Source organism: Pinus tabuliformis, chromosome 9, assembly GCF_031772625.1.
Source record: "Pinus tabuliformis cultivar Carrire ecotype Pingquan chromosome 9, CPIR1, whole genome shotgun sequence".
Lineage (NCBI taxonomy): Eukaryota > Viridiplantae > Streptophyta > Pinopsida > Pinales > Pinaceae > Pinus > Pinus tabuliformis.
The window spans coordinates 842,948,986-842,973,983 of NC_142307.1; the positions used below are offsets into that span (position 1 = coordinate 842,948,986).

At 39.8% G+C, this 24,998-nt stretch overlaps 1 protein-coding gene across 6 annotated transcripts in view; it reads right to left on the reverse strand.

Moving 5' to 3' along the window:
* LOC149151416 (uncharacterized) overlaps window positions 1-24,998 on the reverse strand; it is a 241,471-nt gene that overhangs the window by 161,664 nt on the left and 54,809 nt on the right. For 5 of the 6 annotated variants that reach the window (XM_089439864.1, XM_089439866.1, XM_089439865.1 and 2 more), the window contains one exon: window positions 322-393. The exons of the other annotated variant lie outside the window; for it this stretch is intronic. In XM_089439864.1, coding sequence (XP_089295990.1) covers window positions 322-393 — 72 coding nt within the window. The remainder of the gene's footprint in view (window positions 1-321; window positions 394-24,998) is intronic. 6 annotated transcript variants of the gene reach the window in all.

Consider the following 24,998-nt stretch of genomic DNA (forward strand, 5'->3'; position numbering starts at 1 on the left):
TTTTCCAGGGGGAGTGATGCACTAGCACCAAACCAGTGAAAATGATCAGTTTTTACCAGTTTTGTCTTGAACCAGACAATTCTAACTGGTTCAAAAAAGAACCAGTCCAAAGCAGTTTGAAACTTTGAATCACTGGTTCCGACTGGAAACCTTCCAAAACTAGTCCAACCAGCTGGTTCTGTCGTTTCTAGGCCAGATATGATACCATTGGTATGTATGCATGCATTATTGCATATAAGTATATATAAGAAGAAATCAACTTTCTTAGACTATTATATTAGCAAATCTCAGAATATGATGCCAGTTGTTTAAGAAACTCACCTCAACAAATACACCAAAATAGGACGTGCTTGTAATTTTACAAGTAACAACGTCTCCAATATTGAGTTTATCCTGCACATAAGGTTGTGAACTTGAGATTTATTTAGTATGAAATGTAAACTGTTTTAAAGTAACACGAAAAATTTCAGTGGATGCAAAGGTCATAAATTCATCCTCAAAAGTCTGACGCCTTTTATTCAAGGACAGAAAACAGCATTCACAGAGGAATCCGTGCAGCTATTACACTCAACACTAGTTCAACAGGTACCTGGTTATCAGCCTGGTGGACTCCTATATAGGCTTTGACATAATTTTACGTTGACATGAATAAAGAAGAGAACAATAATGAATCTGTTGTTAAAGTAGCAGCTAATCAATAGAAGTTACAATGCATAGTCAAAGTAGATGTTTCTTCTACCCATTTCTTGTTGCTTGTTCTCATAATTCACAATGACGGGAGAGGAAAGAGCAAAGAAAAGAGAAGTTTTTAATCCATACTCATACCTAAGTTCTAACACAACAAAAAGTTGAATGGCACAGCAGGCATAACAAAATAAGCAGCACATCCATTAAAACTTCAAGCAGTTATTTTCTAGGATAGAAAGAAATTCCCTTAAGTTCCTCCTTAAAGAAACAAATATTTACATACTGAGACTAATGAAGTAGCTGCAGCAGGATTTTGATAAGTTGAAAATTGTAATAAAAAATAACCACTTGTCACTTCTTGCCATTTTTTGTTATCACTTTTGCCTCGCAATAAAAAGAAGATGGAAGTAAATCAATTGATATTGACCAGACATCATATGAATTCAGAATTGTGAATCAAGTTCAAAGGGAAATGCAGCCTAAAGTCTTTTGGAAAAAAAAAAACTTACTTCCTTTATTTTCCTTTATTTTCCTCGATCATTTTCCCAGGCAACCACATCAAGGCATAATTTGTCTGTGGCTGTTAATCAGAAGATTAATTGATGCCCCAAAAACAACCAAGGTACTAGCAGGAGAACTTTACCTGTGTGATAAACACTTTTCAATGTCTCTATTGTTTGATGCTATATATTCCATTTTTGTTATAAACTTAGGCTTGTTAGGAAGGTGATAAATAAGCTAGAAAACTGTTATAATTGTCTGTAATTTTTATATGTGTGCCTACACCAATATTTTCCTTGTTTTTATCTTAATGTAGTTGTTATTGCCAGTTGTTTTCCATAGGATTCTTGTCATTTGCAATGTTGCGAACATCAGCATCAGGATAAAATCAGCAAGGGTCCAGAAAAAAGAAAAAATCGTAAAAGTCAGCAAAACATTGGCAAAAAAAAAAAAAATACAAAATTATTCATTTTTTTCAAAACTTTTAGTATCTAAAGCATTCACAACATGAAATAAATGCATTGACACATAAATATGAAAAGAAAACAAATATATAAGATGTGTAGTATGTCTAGTGCTACATCACACATAATAGTGAATCATGTCCTGAATATTGAGTCCTGAGCCTCAAAATATCAACAAAAAATATAATAAATATATCTCATATCATGAATCATATACAATGAAATGAACCACCGAGTAAGTTCTAACTTCTAACTTCTAACTAATGATTTCCTCTATCTCTTTTGCCAGAAAATGTAATTGCTTTTCCTTTAGATGAAGAAAACCCTTGGGATAGCATTGGACTTTGATGTCCTCTAGAAGAAGTAGGAGGAGGTAGACTACGTCCTCTACTGGTGACCATGGTAGGTGGTGTCACCTCCTCCTCCTATTGCTCCTCCTCCTATTGCTCCTCCTCCTCCTCCTCCTCTACCTTTCTCTCCCTTGCACCGACTACCTCCTCCACTGCCTCCTCCTCTAACTAATCAGGGGCCAATTCCATGACAGGCCTCTCGGCCTCAACCCTCCATGCAGCAGTGGTGTCAATCCCATCCAATGAGATGGCCTCCATGTCAGGTGTCTTTTGAAGTTGTCTCACCCACAATCGGAGATTGTAGTAGACTTGGACCATGTCATTAAGGCATTGGGACTCCAACCTGTTTGAAGGTCATAAATTATTAATTATTAATTACAAAAATAACAAATTATAATTTTTAATGAATTCAAAAAATTAATTTGAAATATTTTAACTTGTTGCGCTTCTTGGTGTGTATTTTTTCAAAAACACTTCAGCGTCACTTGCATCCAGAGGAGCTACATGTTTGGTTGAGCACTCGAATGGCAACCTTTTGGAGATTGGGTACTCTACCACTATAGCTTATCCACCACACATCTACAACAAATAAGAGAAACATGCGAAAAAAATTGAAATTTGAAAGTTGAAGCAAAGTATCAAGAGACAAAAAAAATTGAAACAAACTAAAGCATACTTGGCATTTTGGTCTTCCTATCCTGGATAGCCATGTCAAAGCTAAATGTGCCATCTGCCATTCTATATATCTCCATTTCTTTAGAAATTTCTACATGTTCTATTGGAGATGACCCCATCTTTTGAACACAAGTAAAAAATACATCCATGACCTTAGCATCAAATACAAAAACAGAGGAGTAAGAAAATGTGGGGTTCAGGTAGATCGTTGCAGCGTGAATGGGGCGATGGAGTGTATTATTCCATCGCTCATCAATCACTCCATATTAGTTGTTGTTTCTCAAGCCCCTCATCCCCCTTATCCTCATAATAGCTACGAATGGATTCTTTGGCTCTATCCATGGCCTCATACAAGTAGCCCATTGTCGGCTTCTCTCCATCAACTAATCAAAGAACCTTTACCAAAGGTTTAATAATGGTACACACCTCCTGCACTCTTCCCTAAAAGCTTTCCTGGTATGAAACTAGCCTGCATATGTCCTCTCCCTCTAGTTTGTGGCTAAATGATAAAGCATGCCACTTCTCTAAACGAAACATTCTCTTGACATCTCACATAGAATTCAAGAGAGATTGAAGATATATGTGTTGAAGGAAATGTAACTAGGTTCGGTCTTCATAAATGTAATTTTGACATTTGTATTTATTCAAGAAAAGAGAAATTATTTTTATATTATTTGTCAATGAGTTTCTTGCTCATTGAAGTAGGTCAAGCACATGTTTAAGTGCTTCTAGGAAGTCAAAAGGTCAATGTATTTATGTAAGACCCTTAGAGGGCATGTTACACTATGTATAAAAATTGTATAAGGTCAAAGGAATACCTCCAAGCCAAGTGCAAGTCCTCTCCATGCAGCAACGTCCTCCAAAAGAAGCTAAACGATGAAAATAATGAAGAAATAGTCAAGTCGACCTAAAGACATCATGTTGGCCTAATGTCAGCCTAAAGGAGGGACAATCCTCTATATATAGAGGTTTTCCACTCCCTCTCAACGTCCAATAAGCAAGATCTGAAATCAGCGAAGGTAGAAGCTGAGGAAAGTGAAGGAAAAGGCAAGTCTAAGGGTCTCCAAGACAAGCGAAGAAAGGAGGAAGAAGACCGAAGTGAAGAGGATTGTTTCTAGGGCAGAATACAATCACATGTGCGAGATAAAAGAGGTCAAGTCTACGGGTATGACAGCAGTGACAAAACAGTTCATGAACTAGTGTTGTTTGGGCTAGAAACTAGGCCTACAAGGCCTCCCAAGTCAAGCGAAGAAGCCTATCTCTCTAGCGAAGGAAAAATGACCCTAATTCTCTAGGGTTCCTACCACATGTGGCAAAACTAGGGTTGTTGTTCAGTTACATCAATCTGGAGACCTATCTCAAGAAGAATATTGTTGGATCAAGGAAAGGGTGTCTCCGTAAGCAGAGAACATATCTAAGAGAAGAAGAAGCATATCTCATCAAGAAGCTCACATAAGCAAGGTCTATCTCTAGACAAGCAGTAGAGAATGAGGACAAAGTGTTGGGCAACAAAGTGTCGAAAGGAGGAAGCCTATGTGTCGGGCATTAAAGTGCAAAATAGAGGAAGGACTTGACTTGTGCTTGGAGGACATCCTAGTCAAGGGTCTAAGGTTTGGCTTTGATCAATAAGAAGCTTCAATAAGAGATATTTACCGAAGGGTTTTCCTCTCTAAGAGAGAGAGGTTTTGGCCCTAGCAGAGAGCCAACATCTGCGTTCTTGTCCTTATGGTTTTGGTAGCAATTTAATGAAACACACACACTAATAATAAGAAGAAGATCAAGCTAAGATAACTGTAAAAGTGCTTCACAAATTGTTATCAAGTAGAGAAGAATCCTAACATACATCATTGCCCTTGATTCTTCAACATGGTATCAGAGCTAAGGTGACACATCAAGGAAAGGGCAACTCAAGAACACTCATCAAGGAAGGACATCTACAAAAGTTGAAGCATCTAGCCAAGAAGTCTCAATCACTTCAAGAAGGTCTACCATCTATCTTTCATCAAGGAAGACTACAAAGCAAGAAGAGCCTTACATAAAGGCACCTACAAGAAGAGAAAATCAAAGAAGGACCTACATCAAGCTACAAGTCATCAAGCAACTCTCATCATCAAGTCAAATCCACTTGGAGAAAGCAACTTGAAGAACATCAAGATCTAAGGAAGGCAAGCCATCAAGTCTTCAAGGAGAAAGCAAGTCTACTACATCTCAAAATCTATCAAGTAAGTATATGTCCCCTTTTGAATATACATCAATGTCTTTTTGCAAGGAAAGCAATAAATTGGTAGGTACCAATAACTTTCTTGCATGGAAGAAGAGGACTGATTTACTTCTCAAGGAGAATGAACTCCTAGAACACATCAAAGGGAATGTTACTATTCCTGCTAAGGAACAAACTCAAGCCTTAGCCAAGTATAATAAGGATGAGACAAGAGCTCAAAGGATTCTAATAGAATCCATCAAAGACTCTCTCATTCCTAATGTCTCCAAATTGGAGACATCCAAAGAAATCTGAGACAAACTACTAGAGCTATTCTCGGTAACCACAACTGGAGAAGTGATATCTCTACGAAATGAATTGTACAAGATGAAGATATCAAAGGAAGGAATAGCTCCCTACTTCATGAAGATCTCTGAGATGAGGGATCAACTTCAAGAGCTAGGGGAAGTCATGTCTGACAGAGAAATGACAATCGTAGTACTCAATGCTCTACCTGAGGATTGGGGCAACTTCACATCAAGCATATATGCCAAGAAGGAAGCCACCCCACTAAGTGAAATGTGGTCTCTATGCAAGATAGAGGAAACAAGACTTAAAGCAAAGGAAGATGTGGGATCAAAGGAGCAAGCATTTGCTACCATGGCCAAGAGAAAGGGAAAATTTGGCAAATTTGGTCCACGAAGAACAAACAACAAAGATATGTCCAAAATCCAATGTTATGGATGCCAAGAATATGGACACTACAAGAGGAATTGTCCTAAACTAAAGAAGGACAACAACAACAAAAGAAAAAGGGAAGAAGCTCATGTGACTCAAGAAATGAAAGAAGAATACAAGAAGCAAAAGAAGGAAGATCCTCCAGATCTCTACTATGACTAAGTCTACTTCTTTACTTAAGGTCTTCTTTCAAGGTTTTGAGTAGGATAGAAGCATGTAGGAATAGAATAAAATTGCATGGCTAGAAACATCTTCTAGAATCTAGAAGCATGATGTACATAGAATTCAAAATACTCATGTAGAAGGAGCATTTATAATAGAACAAAATTCATGGTTAGAAATATCTTCTAGAATATAGCAGCATGGTAGATATAGTTCAAGATATTCATGTAGAAGGAGCATACCTAGAATAGGACCTCATCCACAATGAAAGAAAATTGATCATGATTAAGAATCTTAGAAGACCTCCATCATCAAAAGGAAAGAAACATTTGTAGGGTAAGGGTCGTCAACATCCTATGATGGAATCTTCAAAAGAAGATTCATAAACAAAAGTAGATGTCTCATTGGGAGTCCCATTCATGGGATTCAAGAAAAAGGATGATATGCAGGCAAGCTAAGATGAAGCGAGAAGGGCCACACCAAGGACAACCAAATGAAACTAAGATGATCAAAGGAGAATCAAGATGGGGTATGTATGCATCAAAGTTTAGTCATGTTATCATATGTATATTATTGAGTCATGGGAATGGTTCTATGATATGATCAAATAGGAAAGAATCTCTTTCACCGATGACATGCTCGAAGGCATGTACTACAATGTAATGAAGGCCAACAAAAGGAAAATACTCATACAGGAGTATAAGATTGCTGACTAAGAAGCAAGAGAAATGTTGACTAGTCCAAGATGAAGAAGTGCTCCCACAAGGAGTAGAAGGTGGTTGACCAATCTATCCATGAAGAAGCAAATGAAGAAAGAGATCAAGCATGTGAAGAATACCATGATCACAAAGAATCTATATCTGACAAGATAATTTCAAGACATCTCCCGAAAGAAGGCATGACAACTCCGACAAGGGAAGAAAAAGATCAAAGGACCCTTGACACCTATGAAGGCCTTGGAGATATGAAAGGTGCTGATAACTGAATCTACTCTACGAAGATGTCATGATAAAGAAGCCATCCACCAAAAGCACCATTTAATGTTGAAGCAATATCAGGATGAAGTCATGAAGGGCTACTAGATCAAAGCATGGGAACAAGCAAGTACAAAGAAGCTTCCATATGATGAGTAGTCCGAAGCGTAGACAAGATGACAAGGAATAACCAGATGACAAGAGAACTTGATATATGACAACAAGGCCACTTTCCATGAAGGAAGCAATGACATGAAAAAATTGGAAGGAAAGTGATCAATGGATGGTGCCCTACCAAGAATAAGTTCGAACAAAGACTTCATGACATCAAAGAAAGGAAGGAGATCAAGCAGCTGAAGGACACCCGAAGAAGTTGTTGATGAATGGACAAGTCCCTAGCTAAGAGGGAGTTATAACAAGTTTCCAATTACAAAGGAACTTGGACAAGTACTTTGACAGAGGATACTTGGGCATGTCTTCCTCAATTGAGAGGAAGTGATAGACACAACATTCTTGTCTTCACTTGGGAAGAAAGATTGGGAGGATGAGGTAATCATCTGGCATTCGATACTCTTTGAGAATATGTAGGGCATCCAAGACAAGAATAGGCAAGAGGACCAATATTCTTTGAGGGTTGGGAACCCAAGACAAGAATAGTCCTAGAAGGTCATACTCAATGAACACTTGGGTGGGTATGTACCTTGAGAGACAATGACTAAGGTGTCTATAAGTCATTGGTCTCGCCAACATTGTGCTCTGATCTATTGAGAGATAGAGTTGTCAGTCAAGGCCTTGTTGTGGAAACAATGTTGGTTACTATGATGCTATAACAGATGGATTACCAATCCGGTTTCTCTTATGTGAATTCTTCAAGAATGAAACATAGCCAAACACCTTGCAATGTTGCATGAATACCTCCCTAGTTAAGAGGGAGTGTTGAAGGAAATGTAACTAGGTTCAGTCTTCATCAAAGTAATTTTGACATTTGTATTTATTCAAGAAAAGAGAAATTATTTTTATATTATTTGTAATGAGTTTCTTGCTCATTGAAGTATGTCAAGCACATGTTTAAGTGCTTCTAGGAAGTCAAAAGGTCAATGTATTTATGTAAGACCCTTAGAGAGCATCTTACACTATGTATAAAACATGTTTAAGTGCTTCTAGGAAGTCAAAAGGTCAATGTATTTATGTAAGACCCTTAGAGAGCATCTTACACTATGTATAAAAATTGTATAAGGTCAAAGGAATAACTCCAAGCCAAGTGCAAGTCCTCTCCATGCAGCAATGTCCTCCAAAAGAAGCTAAACGATGAAAATAATGAAGAAACAGTCAAGTCGGCCTAAAGACATCATGTCGGCCTAAAGGAGGGACAATCCTCTATATATAGAGGTTGTCCACTCCCTCTCAACGTCCAACAAGCAAGCTCTGAAATCAGCGAAGGTAGAAGCCGAGGAAAGTGAAGGAAAAGGCAAATCTAAGGGTCTCCAAGACAAGCGAAGAAAGGAGGAAGAAGACCGAAGTGAAGAGGATTGTTTCTAGGGCAGAATACAGTCACATGTGTGAGATAAAAGAGGTCAAGTCTGCGGGTATGATAGTAGTGACAAAAGTTCATGAACTAGTGTTGTTTGGGCTAGAAACTAGGCATACAAGGCCTCCCAAGTTAAGCGAAGAAGCCTATCTCTCTAGCGAAGGAAAAAGGACCCTAATTCTCTAGGGTTCCTACTACACAAGGGAAAACTAGGGTTGTTGTTTAGTTACATCATTTCGCAGACCTACCTCAAGAAGAATCTCGTTGGGTCAAGGAAAGGGTGTCTCCTTAAGCAGAGAACATCTCTAAGAGAAGAAGAAGAATATCTCATCAAGAAGCTCAATAAGCAGGGTCTATCTCTAGACAAGCAGCAAAGAATGAGGACGAAGTGTTGCGGAGCAAAGTGCCGAAAGGAGGAAGTCTATGTGTCGGGGATTAAAGTGCAGAATAGAGGAAGGACTTGACTTGTGCTTGGAGGACATCCTAGTCAAGGGTCTAGGGTTTGGCAATGATCAATAAGAAGCTTCAATAAGAGAAACTTACCGAAGGGTTTTCCTCTCTAAGAGAGAGAGGTTTTGGCCCTGGCAAAGAGCCAACATCTATGTTCTTGTCCTTATGGTTTTGGTAGCAATTTAATGAAACACATACACTAATAATAAGAAGAAAATCAAGCTAAGATAACTGTAAAAGTGCTTCACAAATTGTTATCAAGTAGAGAAGAATCCTAATATACATCATTGCCCTTGATTCTTCAACAATATGGAGCTAGTGGCACACTGTATAACAACAGGGCACACTGGTTCCTTGTTATTGGTGAATCTTCTCATCAAATGAAGCACATATGCATGATTATATATAAATTTTGCTATGTTTTTTGATGATTCAACAATATTCCTGGCATAAGGAATTTTTCCTATGTCCTCTAACATCAAGTCAATATAGTGTGCAGCACAAGGTGTCCAAAACAAGTTAGGATGCCTCTCCATAAGCATCCTGCCAACAACAACATAATTTGCAACATTATCCATTATGACCTAGACAACATGTTGTGGACCTACCTTCTCAATGAACACGTCCAACAAATTACATAATAATCGTGCATCTTTGATATGTGCAAATGCATCAACATTTTCATAAACATTGTCCCCTTAGGACAATTAACCAAAAAGTTAATAAGGGTTCAACCCTTTTGATCAGTCCAACCATCTAACATCACAGTGCATCCCGTGTGTTCCCATGATGCCCTGAATTCCTCCAATATTGCAGTGAAATCGGCCTTTTCATTTTGAAGAATAAGCCCTCACAAGTCATCATAGGAAGGGGCTTTGTACCTCGGGCCAACAATTGTAATGTGCCCATTTTCAGTTTCCCTTATTATGCAGCTAAGATGGATTTCCAAGGTTAATGACAACTTGGTTATTGGAGAGACATTTTATTATCAATGGGCCTGGAAGGTTTTAGAGGAGACCCTTAGTGTAATAGCTTGTTGGAATCAGAATGAAGAAATTGACAAGATGGGATGGTGAAAAGCTAAGAAACCGGATTTGTCCTCCCCCACACCTCCCCCCGTGCCCGGTATCCCACAAATCAGACACGATTCTCTAGGACACATGTCTGATTCGCAACTCTAGTGTGCCCTAGCACATGGTATTTGATGGGCACGCGAATCCGATTCAATGGGCCAACAAGTCTCGATTTCGAGACACGTGTGCCTCTAAAAAGCGTGTCACATGGCCTTTAAAGCCCGATTTGGGCCCATTTTTCACTCATTCTTGAGAGTCTCTCTTGTTGTGGGTGTGTGGGGGCGACTAGCAAAGGGTTTGGGAGCATTTTGGAGGTGATTCAAGCAACAAGTGCGTGCATTTTACTTCTTCTTTTTGCATTTTTGCTACAACAATTTGCATGTCCATATTTTTTTACAAGTTTGTGCATTTTTTCTTTATTTTTTTGCAGCATTCATGGCTCAATCAAGGGCAGCAAGGAAGGGACAAAAGAAGGGGAAGAATGTCCCCATTGGTGATGCCCCTCCTGTTCAAATTTCATTAGGGTCTGCAAGTGTTCCCTCTATTGGAAGTGGGGTTGCAACAGTAGCTTCAATGTTAAGGGAAAAATAAATTTAGAAAGACAGCAAGTTCAAGAAAACAAATATCCCTTGTGGAAGTATGTCACAAGAGATCAAGGGCCAGGCAACAAGTTGAAAGGAGGAGGTAATGTTTCTTGGAAATGAAACTATTGTAACAATCATTTCAATAGCACTTATTACTATGTGAAAGCTCATATGTTGGCCTTACCAGGTTGTGGAACTGGAGCATGTGCAAATGTGTCTTTAGCTAAGAGAAAAGAAATGGAAAAAGAGGCCAATGTTGGTGTGGCAAGGGTGGATACATCATCATAAAAAACAAGAATGATGATCCCCTTCCATTCTTGAGGAAAAGCATCAACAAATTTCCATTTGAGAGTTTTGGTGGGGATGTGAGTCAAGCAGCAAAAAGAAAGGCAATGGCACTTGGTCCAATGGACAAGATTATTCAGAAAGAGAGATGAGAAGAGTTTGATATCACCATTGCATTATTTTTCTATCTGAACTTCATATCCTTTAATGTTGCACGCTCACCTTTATTTCTTGAGATGTGTCGAGCTCTAACTCAAGAGTCTCCATCAAGGTATGTGCCTCCTGGGTCAGAGAAGCTTAGAACCAAATTGTTGACTAAGGCAAAGAAAGAGGTGGACAAAATGCTTGAGCCTATTAAATCAACATGACCAACATCTGGGGTTAGTATTGTTTTTTATTGATGGACAGATCCAACATGCCACCCTCTCATCAACTTCATGGTGTCTTCCTTGAATGGACCAGTTTTCTTGAAATCAGTGGATGCACTTGGAAAATACAAGGATGCACAATATATTGGTGAGTTGTTCATTAAATTTATTGAAGCTGTAGGTGTTGATTCTTGTGTTGTCATGTCCCTTCTCAAATGAATTAGTCATGGGATGCAGCAACACAATTTTGGCAGCAATTTTGGTTTAGGAGGAGGACCCCACACGCAGAAACTTAGGAACTATAGGCAGTTCGAATTATTTTTGGCAGCAAGTGGAATGTGGGGACCACCACATGCATAATTCAAATTTGGCCAAGGAGGACACTGGAGGGAATTCGAGTTAGTGGAAGGAGGGGCCCACAGGAGGCTAAGGGAGCCCAAGGTGATAAAAGAGGATGGAGCTCTCATTTTCTAGCATTCTTGATCATTTTGCAAACAAACACACTTTGTATGCTCTGATGCTTAGCGAGTCTACCGGCTGTTTAGCCACAAGTCTTCCACAGGGAAGATTCAACCTCCACTTTGGGGGACTACCCGTGCCCGCCCTAGGGAGGCTATTACACGAGAGTTTTCAAGGAGTCTGGTACAGTCACATAATTCAGCCATCAGCGTTGGGAGGAAACTGCGTATTCATGGGCAGCCAGAGAACACGCAGGAGGAGTTGGAAATCAATGAGAAGGATTTAAAGCTTGTTGGGAGAGCCGGAATTGAGGAGACAGCATAGGAAAGGCAATGTTGTTGGAGTAACATCCAGCTAGACCAGTGCAACAGTCAATCGAAATTCTGGACAGGGGTGCTGCGCAGAGGCCTCTGTAGCAGCAAACTCGTGGTGCTAGGAGAGCAGTCATCCGGGCCTAGGGTCATCTGGGGAGCAAGGAGTTAGTCAATGCAGGTGAACCCCGCATTCTAGGGGTATTTTTAGGGGGATTTGCAGGTTGTTTCCTGCAAGTCGAATTTGGTTGTAGCAGCTGGGGAGAGGTTTCAAGGAGGCCGAAAATCCATAGTCAAAATCAAAGAAATTCCCTTCTAGGTTTTTATGGGTTGTGTCCAAGGAATATAAGACTGAAAGGACAGAATTTTATGGGCGGTTTTGGGGCACATTCCAGCAGCTTGAAGTCAACAGATTAGCAGTTTTGCTGGGACAGCGCAGTGCAAGTGGTGCAGCAACTGAACGACCATCATCTCAGCTATTCCATCACCTGAGTTTTGTCCATCTTGTCCTTCAGACAAGCCCAAGTGCACCACTTCATTTATATTGTACACATTGCTCTCAGATTTTATAATATATGGCTCTGCAGTTCCAGTCTTCCAGATTCATTTTTGTGACTAGAGTTTTTTAAAGAATTAAATTAAAAGAGGATTTTCACTAATACATTAAAAAATTTAATGTGGCCCATGGCCCATTAAAATTTCAATTTATTAACCCTTTTAATTTACTTTTGTCACATTAAAAGATTTTGATTTCTTCATTTACCACATTTGATTAATTTCCTAAGGAACAACTGAATTGATTACATAAATTTCCTTGGTGTCATTTTGTTGTAATATTTCTCTATTGTCAAGTGCGATTAATGTTTCAAAAAATTATATTGGCTATAGGAGAAAATTAATTCTAGATCTAGGTCATTAACGAAAATTATTTTAGATCTAGAATCTCTTACATATTGCAGTTTTGGATGTTTACATTGATCATTCATGATTGTCACTATTCGTCACATATTGGAAGATTGTTCTGGATAACTTGTTTTATTTAGTCTATGATTAATGCAAATATTAAAGGCACTGGTCTATAGTCATTTATATCTTGTAATTGTGTCTTATTTTAATCTATCTATCTTAATTGACCGGACTTGCTTTAAATTCATCAAGTTGTTCATCATTAAAATTTCCTAAAGCCTGTGTTCCACAGGCTTCCTTCATCCATTTACCTTAGGGACTACCCCCCTTGACTTGTCTAGGAGAGAGTCCAAACGGAGTGAGTAAGGATTAGAGTGACAACCCTTGCTCTGAGCGTTGTCGCGATGCCTAGACACTTTGTGCAATAACACAACCCAAACCCTTTTTGGGTTTTTGTGGGTTTATTGAGAGGAGTCTGTAGCTAATTTTATAGAATTTTTCGGGCAATATTCGGGCCTGAAATCCTCATTCTTATAGCAAGGTGAATTGCTAGTTAGTTGGGGATTCTGCATTGTTGATTTGGGGTAGCATCGGATGTGCTCTAGCCACAAAAATTTGTGGAGAGGCTAAAGCACATGAGATCTCCAATACCCAGAAATGGTTTGGGAAGATTCTAAACAGTTTGAGAGATATTAAAATAATTAATATTTTTAATGGAGTCCCTAAGTCTAAACTTAGGGAAAATAAAATATTAATGTGAATTAATATAAAATTGTGTTAGAAGGGTCCAAAAGTCATGGATCAAGCCAGAGTTGATCTTAGCCATTGATTAGGGACTTAATCTCGGTCGTTGAATTGTCAACGAGAAAATTATAAGCGGAGGTTTGAGGGTCACTTGGAGAACACACCAAGTTGATCAAGAATTCGATTTTTTGGGGCAGGGCTTGTTGAGGAAATCGAAGGAGTGATCAGAGTTGCAGCTGAGGGGCAGTGACTATAGAAGCAGAGAGGCAGAGAGGGTACACGGAGCATTAGCATAGAAGCTAGGAGAGAAGGACGCAGGGCCATCTAGAGGCCACGCAGAGCCAATCAAGGCCCATGCAGAGGCAGTCGAGAGCTACGCAATGCCAAGGAGAGCCAGCATGGGTGACGCAGAGGCTCTAGAGGCTGACACAATGCCTCTAGAGGCTGACGCAGGGCGATTTGGGGTGACGCTGGGCCAGAGAGGTTGACGTAGTCCCTAGAGGTAGACGCTGGAGAATTCGTGGGAGAGATTGGAGCTGAGAGCTATGAGATTGTTCATCCGGGGCTTTAGCCGGAATATCTGTCTCCGACTGAGAGGTACTACTGCCGAGATCATTCACTGTTGGGAGAGCCGGTTAGGCACTTAGATTGTATTCTGAAACTGCTTAATAATAAAACCCTCAGATAGTTGCACCGGTTTTCCCACATTGGGTTTTCCATGGACATTGGGCAAAAAAAAACAGTGTCACTCGTGTGCTTGTTTTTCCTTCAGTTGATGATCTGTATGTGTTGAGCATGTACTTGTATTTATTTTCAGTATTTACATGGTAAATAACTTGTTAATTAACAAAACAAGTAGAAAGAAATAAATCAGAAAGTACATGAAAGATTTCGAACAGATAGACTTAGAAATTCCAACAAGTATCACTTGGTGGGCTCAGTTTTGGCTTGGATTTGGGCCAAACCATTTCTGGGTATTTCTAGGGTTTTGGAGGGGAGTCTGTGGCTGCAATTTCAAGGTGACCCGAGCATTCTTCAGGGCATAATCTTCAGTTCCATTCTAGTAGTAGTAGCAATAATTTTCTGGGTAGTGCACAGTACCAGTTTGGGCCAGTATTTCCTCCAGATCATAGTTGTACTACATGGGGTTTGCATAACTTGCATAGCAAGCCCAGGTTCCAAAACTTCAGCTCATTTTATGTACTCTTTTATCATAAAATTAATAAAATGGCTTAGATTGTGTTGTTGGACATTTTGGTGTTTTAATTATTGTGTATGAGTTCCAGTTTATTTATTGTTCTTAGTCCATTGCTTGGTATTAGCTGTTAAATTCCAATTAGGAATATTACAGTGGTATCAAAGCATGATCTTGGCCAGCTGTGGGGGAGCCAGCAAGATCATGGAGGATTTGGCCATGCATTCATAGTGACTAGTGAATTTATGGGCACTCTAATGACACTGAAAGAGAAGAGTGCAGCAGGGATCATGAAGGAGCTGATGAGGGAGAATTGATTGTTGAGGAGGCAAAACCAAAAAATCTTAGAGAGGATGCAACAAATGATGGGGACGTTGAGACATAACCAGCAAAGAAGCCACACACATGCACACTCAGTTCAGTAGAACAATACCCATGGCCAGCCCAACCGACCTACCATGCCTCATTTTTTGGGTGAACCGAAGAAGGAGAGGGAACCAGACACCTTTGCAGGCTCCATGGATAGGATTGATGAGTGTGAGGCGTTGGATCCTAGGATCAGGAGGGCTTTCTCATTTGAGGAGCATAGAGGAGGACAGTTAGAGGATGAGACCGAGAGGCGCTTTTGTTGGTGGAGACCTGGCTTTAGATATCAAAAGCCTGAGGAGGTTGAGCATGAGATTGTGGGCACACAGGAGTGTGAGGAGCGTGTCGATGTGTCCAATGTGACGCATGAGTCACCCTTGTTGGAGATCCCTTCGGTAGCTCTGGTTGACACCCTAGTGGAGAGAGTAGAGCATACACTCAGTGGGCCATTTGTTGATGAGGAGCCACCCATGGATGAGATGTCATCCATTGTTGAGGGATCCATTGATGAGGTGTCCAGGGCCATGTTTGAGTTTTTAGGTGATAAAAACACACAAGAGGTTGATGAGATACCACTAGACATATCCACTATTGATGAGGAGTTGATAGGTATAGAGATATCTGTGACAGAGCTTCTAGACAGTAGCTACCTACCATTGATCGTTGAGGATGTTATGCATGATGAGCTATCTTTGGAGGGACAGTTAGTGGCTCATGTTGAGCCCATGGTGGAGGAGGATGAGCATCCATCCTTAGAGTCGGCCATTGATGAGGAGCAGTCAGATGCATCGGAAGCCAACATGGATGTCATACTTTCAAATGACAGTCCCTTTCAAGCATACATCGATGAGGCTTGCGGCATTATTGGGCCACCTCTGCATGTTGGTGAGAGAGAGGCCGCATTACCTAGGCAGATTACATGGATTTGCCAGACTAGTGAGATGGGGCGACACGAGATGCACAGGGTGCAACATTCACACAATGGAGGACATGTTCCTGTTGATTTGGGGTAGCATCGGATGTGCTCTAGCCACAAAATTTGGTGGAGAGGTTGGGGCACATGAGATCTCCAATACCCAGGAAGGGTTTGGGCAGATTCTAAATAGATCAGGAGATATTAAAATAATTAATATTTTTAATGGAGTCCCAACATCTAAACTTAGGGAAAATAAAATATTAATGTTTATTAATATGAATTTGTGTTAGAATGGTCCAAAAAGACATGGATCAAGCCAAATCTAATCTTAGCCGTTGATTAGGGACTCAATCTCGGTCGTTGAATCATCAACAGGAAAAGTATAAGAGGAGGCTTGAGGGTCACTTGGAGATCACACCAGAGTGATCAGTCATTCTATTCTCTAGCGCTGGGTTTGCTAAGAGAGATAGAATCAGTGATCGGGAGAGCAGCTGAGGGGCGAGAGGCAGAGATAGTGTCGGGACAGCAGTAGAGCAGCCAGAGAGAAAGACGCAGGAGCAACCAGTGCTCACGCAGGGCCACGCAAGGCATCTAAGTGTTGCGCAAAGCACCAGAGGGGCCAGCGTAGCTAACGCAGAGGCTCAGAGAGCTGACGCAGGGCCTCCTGGGGCTGATACAGGCCAAGATAGGCTGACGTAGGGCCAACGCTAGGCTAGGAGAGGCTGACGCAGTCCAGATTGGGCAAACACTGGGGTTTCAGGGGCAAATTGGTGATGAGTAGCTGCCGGAAGAATTATCCCGAGTTTCAGCCAATAGATTTGTCTGAAACGGAGAGGTATTACTGCTAAGGAATATCTCTATTGGGTAGGCCAATTTCGGCACCCACATTATACTCTAATATTGCTTAATAAGAAAACCCTCAGATAGTTGCACTGGTTTTCCTGCATTGGGTTTTTCCGGGGACATTGGTCCAAAAATAATGGTGTCATGTGGTGTGTTTGTTCTTGTTTCTTTTAGTTGTTAATCTGTAATATGTTGAACATGCACTGGTGTTTATTTTCAGTATTTACTTTGTAAATAACTTGTTAAAGGAAAATAACAAGTAGGTAGGAATAAATCAGAAAAAGTGCATGAAGGGTTTCTAAACTAAGTAAACTTAGAAACTTCAACAGTTCTGTGTATGGTTTTTCATGCATTCGATCCGTCTCTCAGGGTTGGATGGAGAGATATTGAGTTGGTATCCAATGGAGCTGGCTAGGAAGTTAGATGCATCCATGAACACAGTTCAGCAGAGGTTGTGGATTACCAGAGGGGCTCAAGAACCAAACTGTTGTTGGGATCCAGGTGGGATTCTCCATCACATCGTGGAGTTGGTAGGTGATGATAGTAGATGCATGATGGATTCGGTGGTTGGACACACACATCTTTTGATATCCCCTTTAGAGTTCTTGACAACACTAGTGACAGGATGGATTGACAGAGGAGCAGGAAGATTTCATGAGTTTTCATGGCATGTTGGGTTGACATGGGATTGTAGGATGATTAGACTACTCTGGCAGGAGTTGGTAGGAGGAGGTGGCATTGTCAGGCCACCAAACAGGGCATCATATGGAGACAGTGCTCTCTCATTGATGTATTGGGCACTAGAGCTACTGAGGTTCGACATGGTAGCATTATTCCCGATTGCATGTGAGGAGTTGGGCCACATAGGTGTACCTGGGCAGATGAGGAGGTGTAGATCACATCGTGGTGGGTGTACTAGCAAAGTGGTGGATGCATGGGCACATATGGGATGCCCTATGGTACATGGTGGCATGGCATTGAGTTTTTGTATCCAGTTGTGCATAGAGTTGTGCCACGGAGTTCAATGCTATGCAGAGGAGTGTAAGGATACGTATTTGAGTGCAGTAGAGGATGATGATGCGCGACAAGTTGTTGAAGTGTTTCCTCCAGAGAGATCTCCTAACGAGGGCATCAAACACACCATTGGGTTTGGCACACTCAAATTTGGAGAGCAAGTTGATGACAGGGCCGACTGTGAGCTTCCATTTTTCACTCTCTAGCATTGCACACTGATACAGTGGACTTGGATATTGTCTCTTGATGCTTGCATCATGAGCAACAGGACCCTGGAGGATGGTCTGAGACAGTTGGACGGGACACGATGCATGAGGAAGCTTCATGAGGAGTTGGATAGAGTGCTACATTATCATGATCATGATTCCCTACTCATTTATGGTACGGAGAGGGCTTATGGTACTTATACATGGCAGGATAGTGAGTGGAGCAAGGGGAGCTTCACGTTGGACACGATGGCTTGGGATCCTGGTATTGAGGAATTCCTTCATGACAAGACAGTGCAAATGTCGGGGACGATTTAGTGGCGTATTTGGGACCTTAGCATAGCAATTTTTGGTAGGGAGGACTGTAATATCCCCAATTTTGATTTCTTATTTGAGGAGATTAACGAAGTTTATTGTGGAGGTGCTAGGCATAGCACAATTTTGTAGTTCGAGTTTCAGATATGATTTTAGCTTGAGGAGCTTGGGTGAAAAGATGATTGCAACTCATTGGCAAGTGGGGGCCACAAGAGAGACAAAAAGGGAATGCACACTTGTGGAGCAAGAGATAGAAAAGGAAAGGGGATGAACTAGTGGAAAGTGGGGGCCACTAAGGGAGAGAGAGACCAACAATTATAAATAGAGAAAGGAGGCTCTCATTTGGGGAATCTTTAGTCATTTTACAATTTCAACATTAGTTCTCTTGAGCTACTTAGCCAAGACAACCGTGTTGTTCAGCACAAGGAATTTCCAAGCAGGAATTCCACCTTTATCTTCGATGAACTTCGAGTGTCACCCTAGGGGAGTAAGAAGGAGTCCATCTCAGGGCTTCTTTAGGAGCTACATTGTAGACCATTTCCAGCTGGAGCGTGCTTCTCTTAAGGTGCAGAAGGAAATTCGAAGGGGCTGAGAAAAGTTAGCAAATAGTGGAGTTTGGCTGAAGAATTTGCAGAGATTTATCCATTGGGAGGGCGAGTTTTTCTTTGGAGAGTGCTACATTTTGGAGGGCCGAATTTATTTATTTCCAGCGTTTCTGGACAACTACTACGCATACATTTTGACAGGGAGATTTGGGAAGTTCAGGCTAAGGAGAAATAAAGAGGCTTGGAGTGATTTGCAGGGCTTGGAGGAGATTTTTATAGTAATTGATTGGCCTTGTATAGCATAATTATTTCTACAGGGCATTTTTCCAGCTAGTTAGAACCATACACATTTCTTGGGGTCACCGGGGCACGTTGGATTCAGCCCAAACCCTTTCTGGGTTTTTGTGGGTTTATTGAGAGGAGTCTGCGGCTAATTTTATAGAATTTTCAGGCAATATTCGGGCCTGAAATCCTCATTCTTATAGCAGGGCGAATTGCTAGTTAGCTAGGGAGTCTGCATCACTTGGTGGGCTCAGTTTTGGCTTGGAGTTGGGCCAAACCATTTCTAGGTATTTCTGGGGTTTTGGAGGGGAGTCTGTGGCTGCAATTTCAAGGTGATCCGAGCATTCTTCAGGGCAGAATCTTCAGTTCCATTCCAGCAGCAATAGCAATAATTTTCTGGGTAGTGCACAGTACCAGTTTGGGCCAGTATTTCCTCCAAATCATAGTTGTACTACATGGGGTTTGCATAACTTGCATAGCAAGCCCAGGTTCCAAAACTTCAGCTCATTTTATGTACTCTTTTATCATAAAATTAATAAAATGGCTTAGATTGTGTTGCTAAACATTTTGGTGTTTTAATTATTATGTATGAGTTCCAGTTTATTTATTGTTCTTAGTCCATTGCTTGGTATTAGCTGTTAAATTCCAATTAGGAATATTACATTTACACTGGCAATTTGTTAGGCATATCATTCATCATATATGGTTATTATATGCTTGCTATCTCTTGGATCTAGATTGATTTACTTGTTCCTGTCCTAAAAGTTTAATAAGGAGATAATTGAAATCATATCTTTGGATTTATGCTCACAGTTTTGTAGCAAATCGACTTAAGTGTGTTAACATATTTATTGTTGTGAGTTGATCCGTAAGTTTCAAGTTTCATATAAATTCACTCACTCAAGCACTTAATCCACAATTGTATCTCTTTGGTAAATTTGTGAATATAGCCATTCTATTGTTGGGTGATCATTGAAGAATATTGGTTAAGAGTATTTTTTATCTTATTGGCATACCTTGTTCTAATTAAGTATCGTTGAACAGATTGTGATCTTGTGGCACCTAAGTATTCTTTACTTGGAGGCTTCTATTCTAAAGTGAGCATCTCGTAATCATAGCACAAGATTGTTGATTGAATATCTTGATTGATTGGCATCTTGTGGATTTGATATTGGCACTAAATTACTAGCACTTTCTTGGTTGTAAGATTGCATTTGATTTACAAGTATTGTTGTCCTAAAGAAATGTCATAACTTAAGTATTTAAACCTTAAGCAATCTTGACTAAGAATTTCACTCATCATCTCTACATAAGCATTCTAGGCTTAATTTGCATTAATAATTTACCTCCAAGCATAAGCTCGGTTGATAGATTCTTAGGACAACCCTCTCTCATCTAGCTTGAGGGATTCAACCCTTTTTAGTGGTTAACACAGTGACCTTGCAGTTGTCAGAGCCACAGTCTCTGTAGCGCTAGAGGCACTGGGTGGTTGGAACACAGGGGGAGGTATCATTAATCAAGCCTTTGCTTGCTTCCTGTTGGCTTCCATTCCACGACCTACTCTAAAGACTGAGCTCAAAACATTTAAGAGAGAGGTTCTATTTAGACTAGGCATATAATTTTTAAGTAGCCAAGATCCTTGCATTACACCTAGTTTCTAGGACTTGCATCTCATATAGGTTAGTTGATCTTTTAAGCAGTAGTTACTTGGTCTTGATTTCTAATAAGTAAGAATTTTGACTCCATAAGGCACTGGTCTCATTTCTAAATCTAATTGAATCCTTAAGTCTTGCTAAATTAAATCGAGTAGCTAGGCCACTCAAGTGTGTCTCCTAGACAAGTTGGTTCCCAACTTGTCTTCCATCATCTCATTTCCATGGTGTCTACCGCCCATAGCCTGCCGTTGGGAGACAACTAGAACGGAGTGGGTTAGGATTAGAGTGATAGCCCCCGCCTTGAGTTGTTGTCACGGTGCCTGTACAATCTGAGCGACAACATTTTTTGGCGTCGTTGCCAAGGACCATCTTGTTCTAGGCACTTCAACGACATTTCTTCATCATATCATCATTTTCATTCTTTATCGTTCTTCATCTTTTCATCACCTTATCTTTTTTCTCTCACTAATCCTTTCATCTTCCCTATCTGCACCTTTAGCACCTAGACATTTCAATTGCTTTCCTGCTTGGGTGGTGACTCCATTCATTCATCCATTTTTTCTCGGACAAGAAACCCTCCCTAATATCCATTTGCTTCTCCCTAACTAACTTTTCGATTTTTTCCTTTTGGATCTTCGAGTTAGATTCAAGTTCAAGTGGCGACCCCACTTCTTTCATTTCTTGCAAGAATTTCTGCTAGAAGCTCACTTCTTGTGGATCTCTTGTTTTTCTTGAACAATAATCTCTCTCTCTGACATCCCTTCAGCAAGTCATCATGGATGACTTGTTCACCCCTTGTCGCTTCACTGGCATTCTTCATGATATTCTAGAAGAGGCCATTGATAATTTTCTTTCTTTCATGGGTAATGGTATGGTCACTGCTAGTGTTCATCTTACAGAGTTCGTTCTTCGTATGGTAAAGTTCGGTGGTTGTGCATATGATGAACATGAGGATGTCAAGATGTGACTCTTTGTTCTTTCATTAGAAGACGATGCACAAGATTGGTTTTGGGAGTTCCCTAATGAAACCTTTGACTCCTTACAATCAATTTTTGAGGCCTTTGAAGATAAATATGGAAATCAAAGGGGCTAACCTTGTGCCTCTAGCACTGAACAAAGAGATGAGATTAGTCATGTGAAGGACCCAAATATCATAGAAAGATATCAAGAGGATGTACCATATTGTCGACCTTGTAATCTTTTTCATGATGAATCCACTTGTGCAGTTGCAAGAAGAATCTGCGATAGTGGAAAAGCAAGGACGAGTTGTCGAATTGGTATCAACAATGAAAAGGAAAAAGATAAACAACTAATCAATAAGTTGACTCAAATGATGAAAACCATGGAACTAAATCAAGAGAAATTGATGGCAAATCACGCCAAGGATATGAGAGCCATGTACACCAAATTAGAAAAGCGGGATGAAGAGCTAGAAATCATGAAGGTCAATCACTTCGATCAAGTGGCCGCCATGCAAAATCATTTGATCATCATGCAAGCAAATCATGATAAAGTAATAAAGGACATGGAAATCGGTTTTCAGAGCAAGTTGTCAACTATAGAAGAAAAACATGATGAGGAGCTAAAGATCATGAAAATTAATCACTCCAATCAAATAGCCACCATAGAGGAAAAGTGTGTTCAAGAGATGAAAGCTATGACGTCTGATATGCAGAATCATTTGATGACCATAAAAGCAGATAATGATGGAACAAGAAAAGATATGGAAGCTGGTCAGATATATCTTCAGAACAAGTTGTTAACCATGGAGGAAAGCCATGCCAAGGAAATCAATGCTATAAAGGTTGAACACTCAAATCAGATGGATGCCATCAAAATTGAAAAGACCACTCTTCAGAATAAGCTGCAAATGATGGAAAAGACACAGGTTCCGAGACTTCAGCTCAGACTGAAGGATCCAGGGGGAAGCACAAAGGATTGTTCACGACTCACAAGTCCCTCAATCCACTAGAGCAGTTCTTATCTCATTGCAAGAAGGTCACCATAGTTGGAAAAGAGCTTGAGAATGATCAAGCTCATGTCTCTCCTTTGATAAAGTATATTCAGAATAACATTGGGCATACTTCAGATTCCTCAGATCTTCAGGATTAAGATATAAAATCTACATCAGTCCTACTATTAGCTTCACAGCCTGCCGAAAACAAACGTAAAAGGCAGAAAAGAAGGAAGAGGTTTGATGCATCTAATGGTCGAGAACAGCTTGATATTCGGATAAGTCACGGCATTTTCGTAATTCGGTATGATACATCTGAGAAGCAGCCCATAGACCTGCCAGAAAGTTGGCAGATGCTCAGTATGCACTATGTTGAAGACATTTGATGCCATAGGGCATCATTTCTATAGTATTTCTAACCCTACTCCTTTTCATTTATGTCGTTAGATAGTTTTATTTCACGCATTTATGTTATGTCTCTATATTTCAGTTTGTTAGAGTAGATTTTTCTATTCAGCGAATTTACTATATATGCATGATGATTTAGATTTTGAATGGATATCTATTTGATGGACTTTTGTTTTCTTTGATGTAGGATCCTGGGGTTCTCATGTGACTTCATGGAAGCAAAGTCTCCCCATATGGAGCCAGATGTTGCACACCTTTTGTCAAAGTACCAAGGAAGCAGATATGCCAAAAAAATTTCAAAGGATCGTATCATTAATCATCAGTTTATTGAGGCATTGTAAACCCATTCTGCAAATTTATAATGTAAATGATGCTAGTAAGACTGTATATGTATGTAACAACCTAGGTAAGCCTATTATTATGGCAAAAATTTCATCCTAGGAGGTTTTTCCTCTCACTGGCTCATTTGTGTTTCTAAACACGGATAGTCGGCAGAGTTTTTCCCTCCAACCTCACCCCAAAGCTAGGGTGGAATTTTTCATCAAAGTCTTAGGTGAGTCCTAGTATTCTAGTCGAGTCTTATGTAAAAGTGATTTGGGAAAAATTTAAACTAATTGGCTAAATTATTTTATTACAAATCACTTGGTCTACTAGATTATATTGTGTCGCAGAATTGGGTATGTATTTTGAGGGTCAAAAAGGCATTCCCTCTTTGAGGGTCAAATTATAAAAATTTTACATAAAAAATATTTTGGTGCATGGTCCCTCATACTTAGACACCATGGCTAAAGTATTAGAGGGTGGAAAAAATTATTAATCCCCTCAAGTGTCAATTAATTAAATTTTTTGGTAAAAAAAAAAAATTCCTAAGCCAGAAATTTAATAAATTAGAGTCAAAATTAAATGTCTCCAAGTGGAAAAATTCGTGGGTCTCAAAGGAATTAATTTTGGCGGTACCCCACTAAAAGAATATTGGATATTTCAAGAAAAATTGGACCCTTGGACTTTGGTAGTTAAGTCAAAGTCAAATTTTTAAGGAAATTAGCTCAAAATAATTAATTTTGATTATTTTGAGCTAATAAAAAATGGGTTAAATGAGAAATTTGAAAATTCCTCAAAAATAATTATTTCAATAGCAGAGATTAAAAGTTGATCAAGAATTAATCGATTACCGAGATTATTTTGACACGGATCAAGCCAATTAGCCATTATTTTTCCACTTGGAGGGTTTATCTCTAAATTAGAGTCATTTGAGTCTCAAGCCATCAGATGTTTAGCTAAGGAAATTTTGCAGAAAAATTGAGGTACGCTATTGTCCCATTGGGAACATTATTTGAATCATAATAAAGACTTTTGGGTGCAGTTCATGGTGTTTATTATCTACTGATTTGTGGTACATGTTGGGTACAGGCTTTCCTATATTGTGCTCAATATTTTTAAAGTTTGTTTTTCATTAGATGGGGATAACAACATTCTATTGGTAGATTTTGGGTCTATTTTAGGTGATCTAATTCGCCATATGTCTAACAAGCTTTCTTAAGAAAAGTATATAGTGTTTGCAAGTTCCCTAGTCCTTGGGCTCCAAGTTCACAAACTATGGGCGTAGGCTGACCTTGTTTGGACTCCAAATATTTATATGGTTTATTTAATTTCGTTGAAGTTGTAGTTTGCATTAATTCTTAGAAACACACTCGGCCATTTATCAAAAAAAATCTAAAAAAAATATTTCTCAAAATTTCTTTCAAAAGCCTTGTATATTTGTATATTTGTCAATTATTTTTCTAATTGGGGTTTTGGGGTTTGGAGAATTGTTGTATATATTGGGGTTTTGGGCACTTGT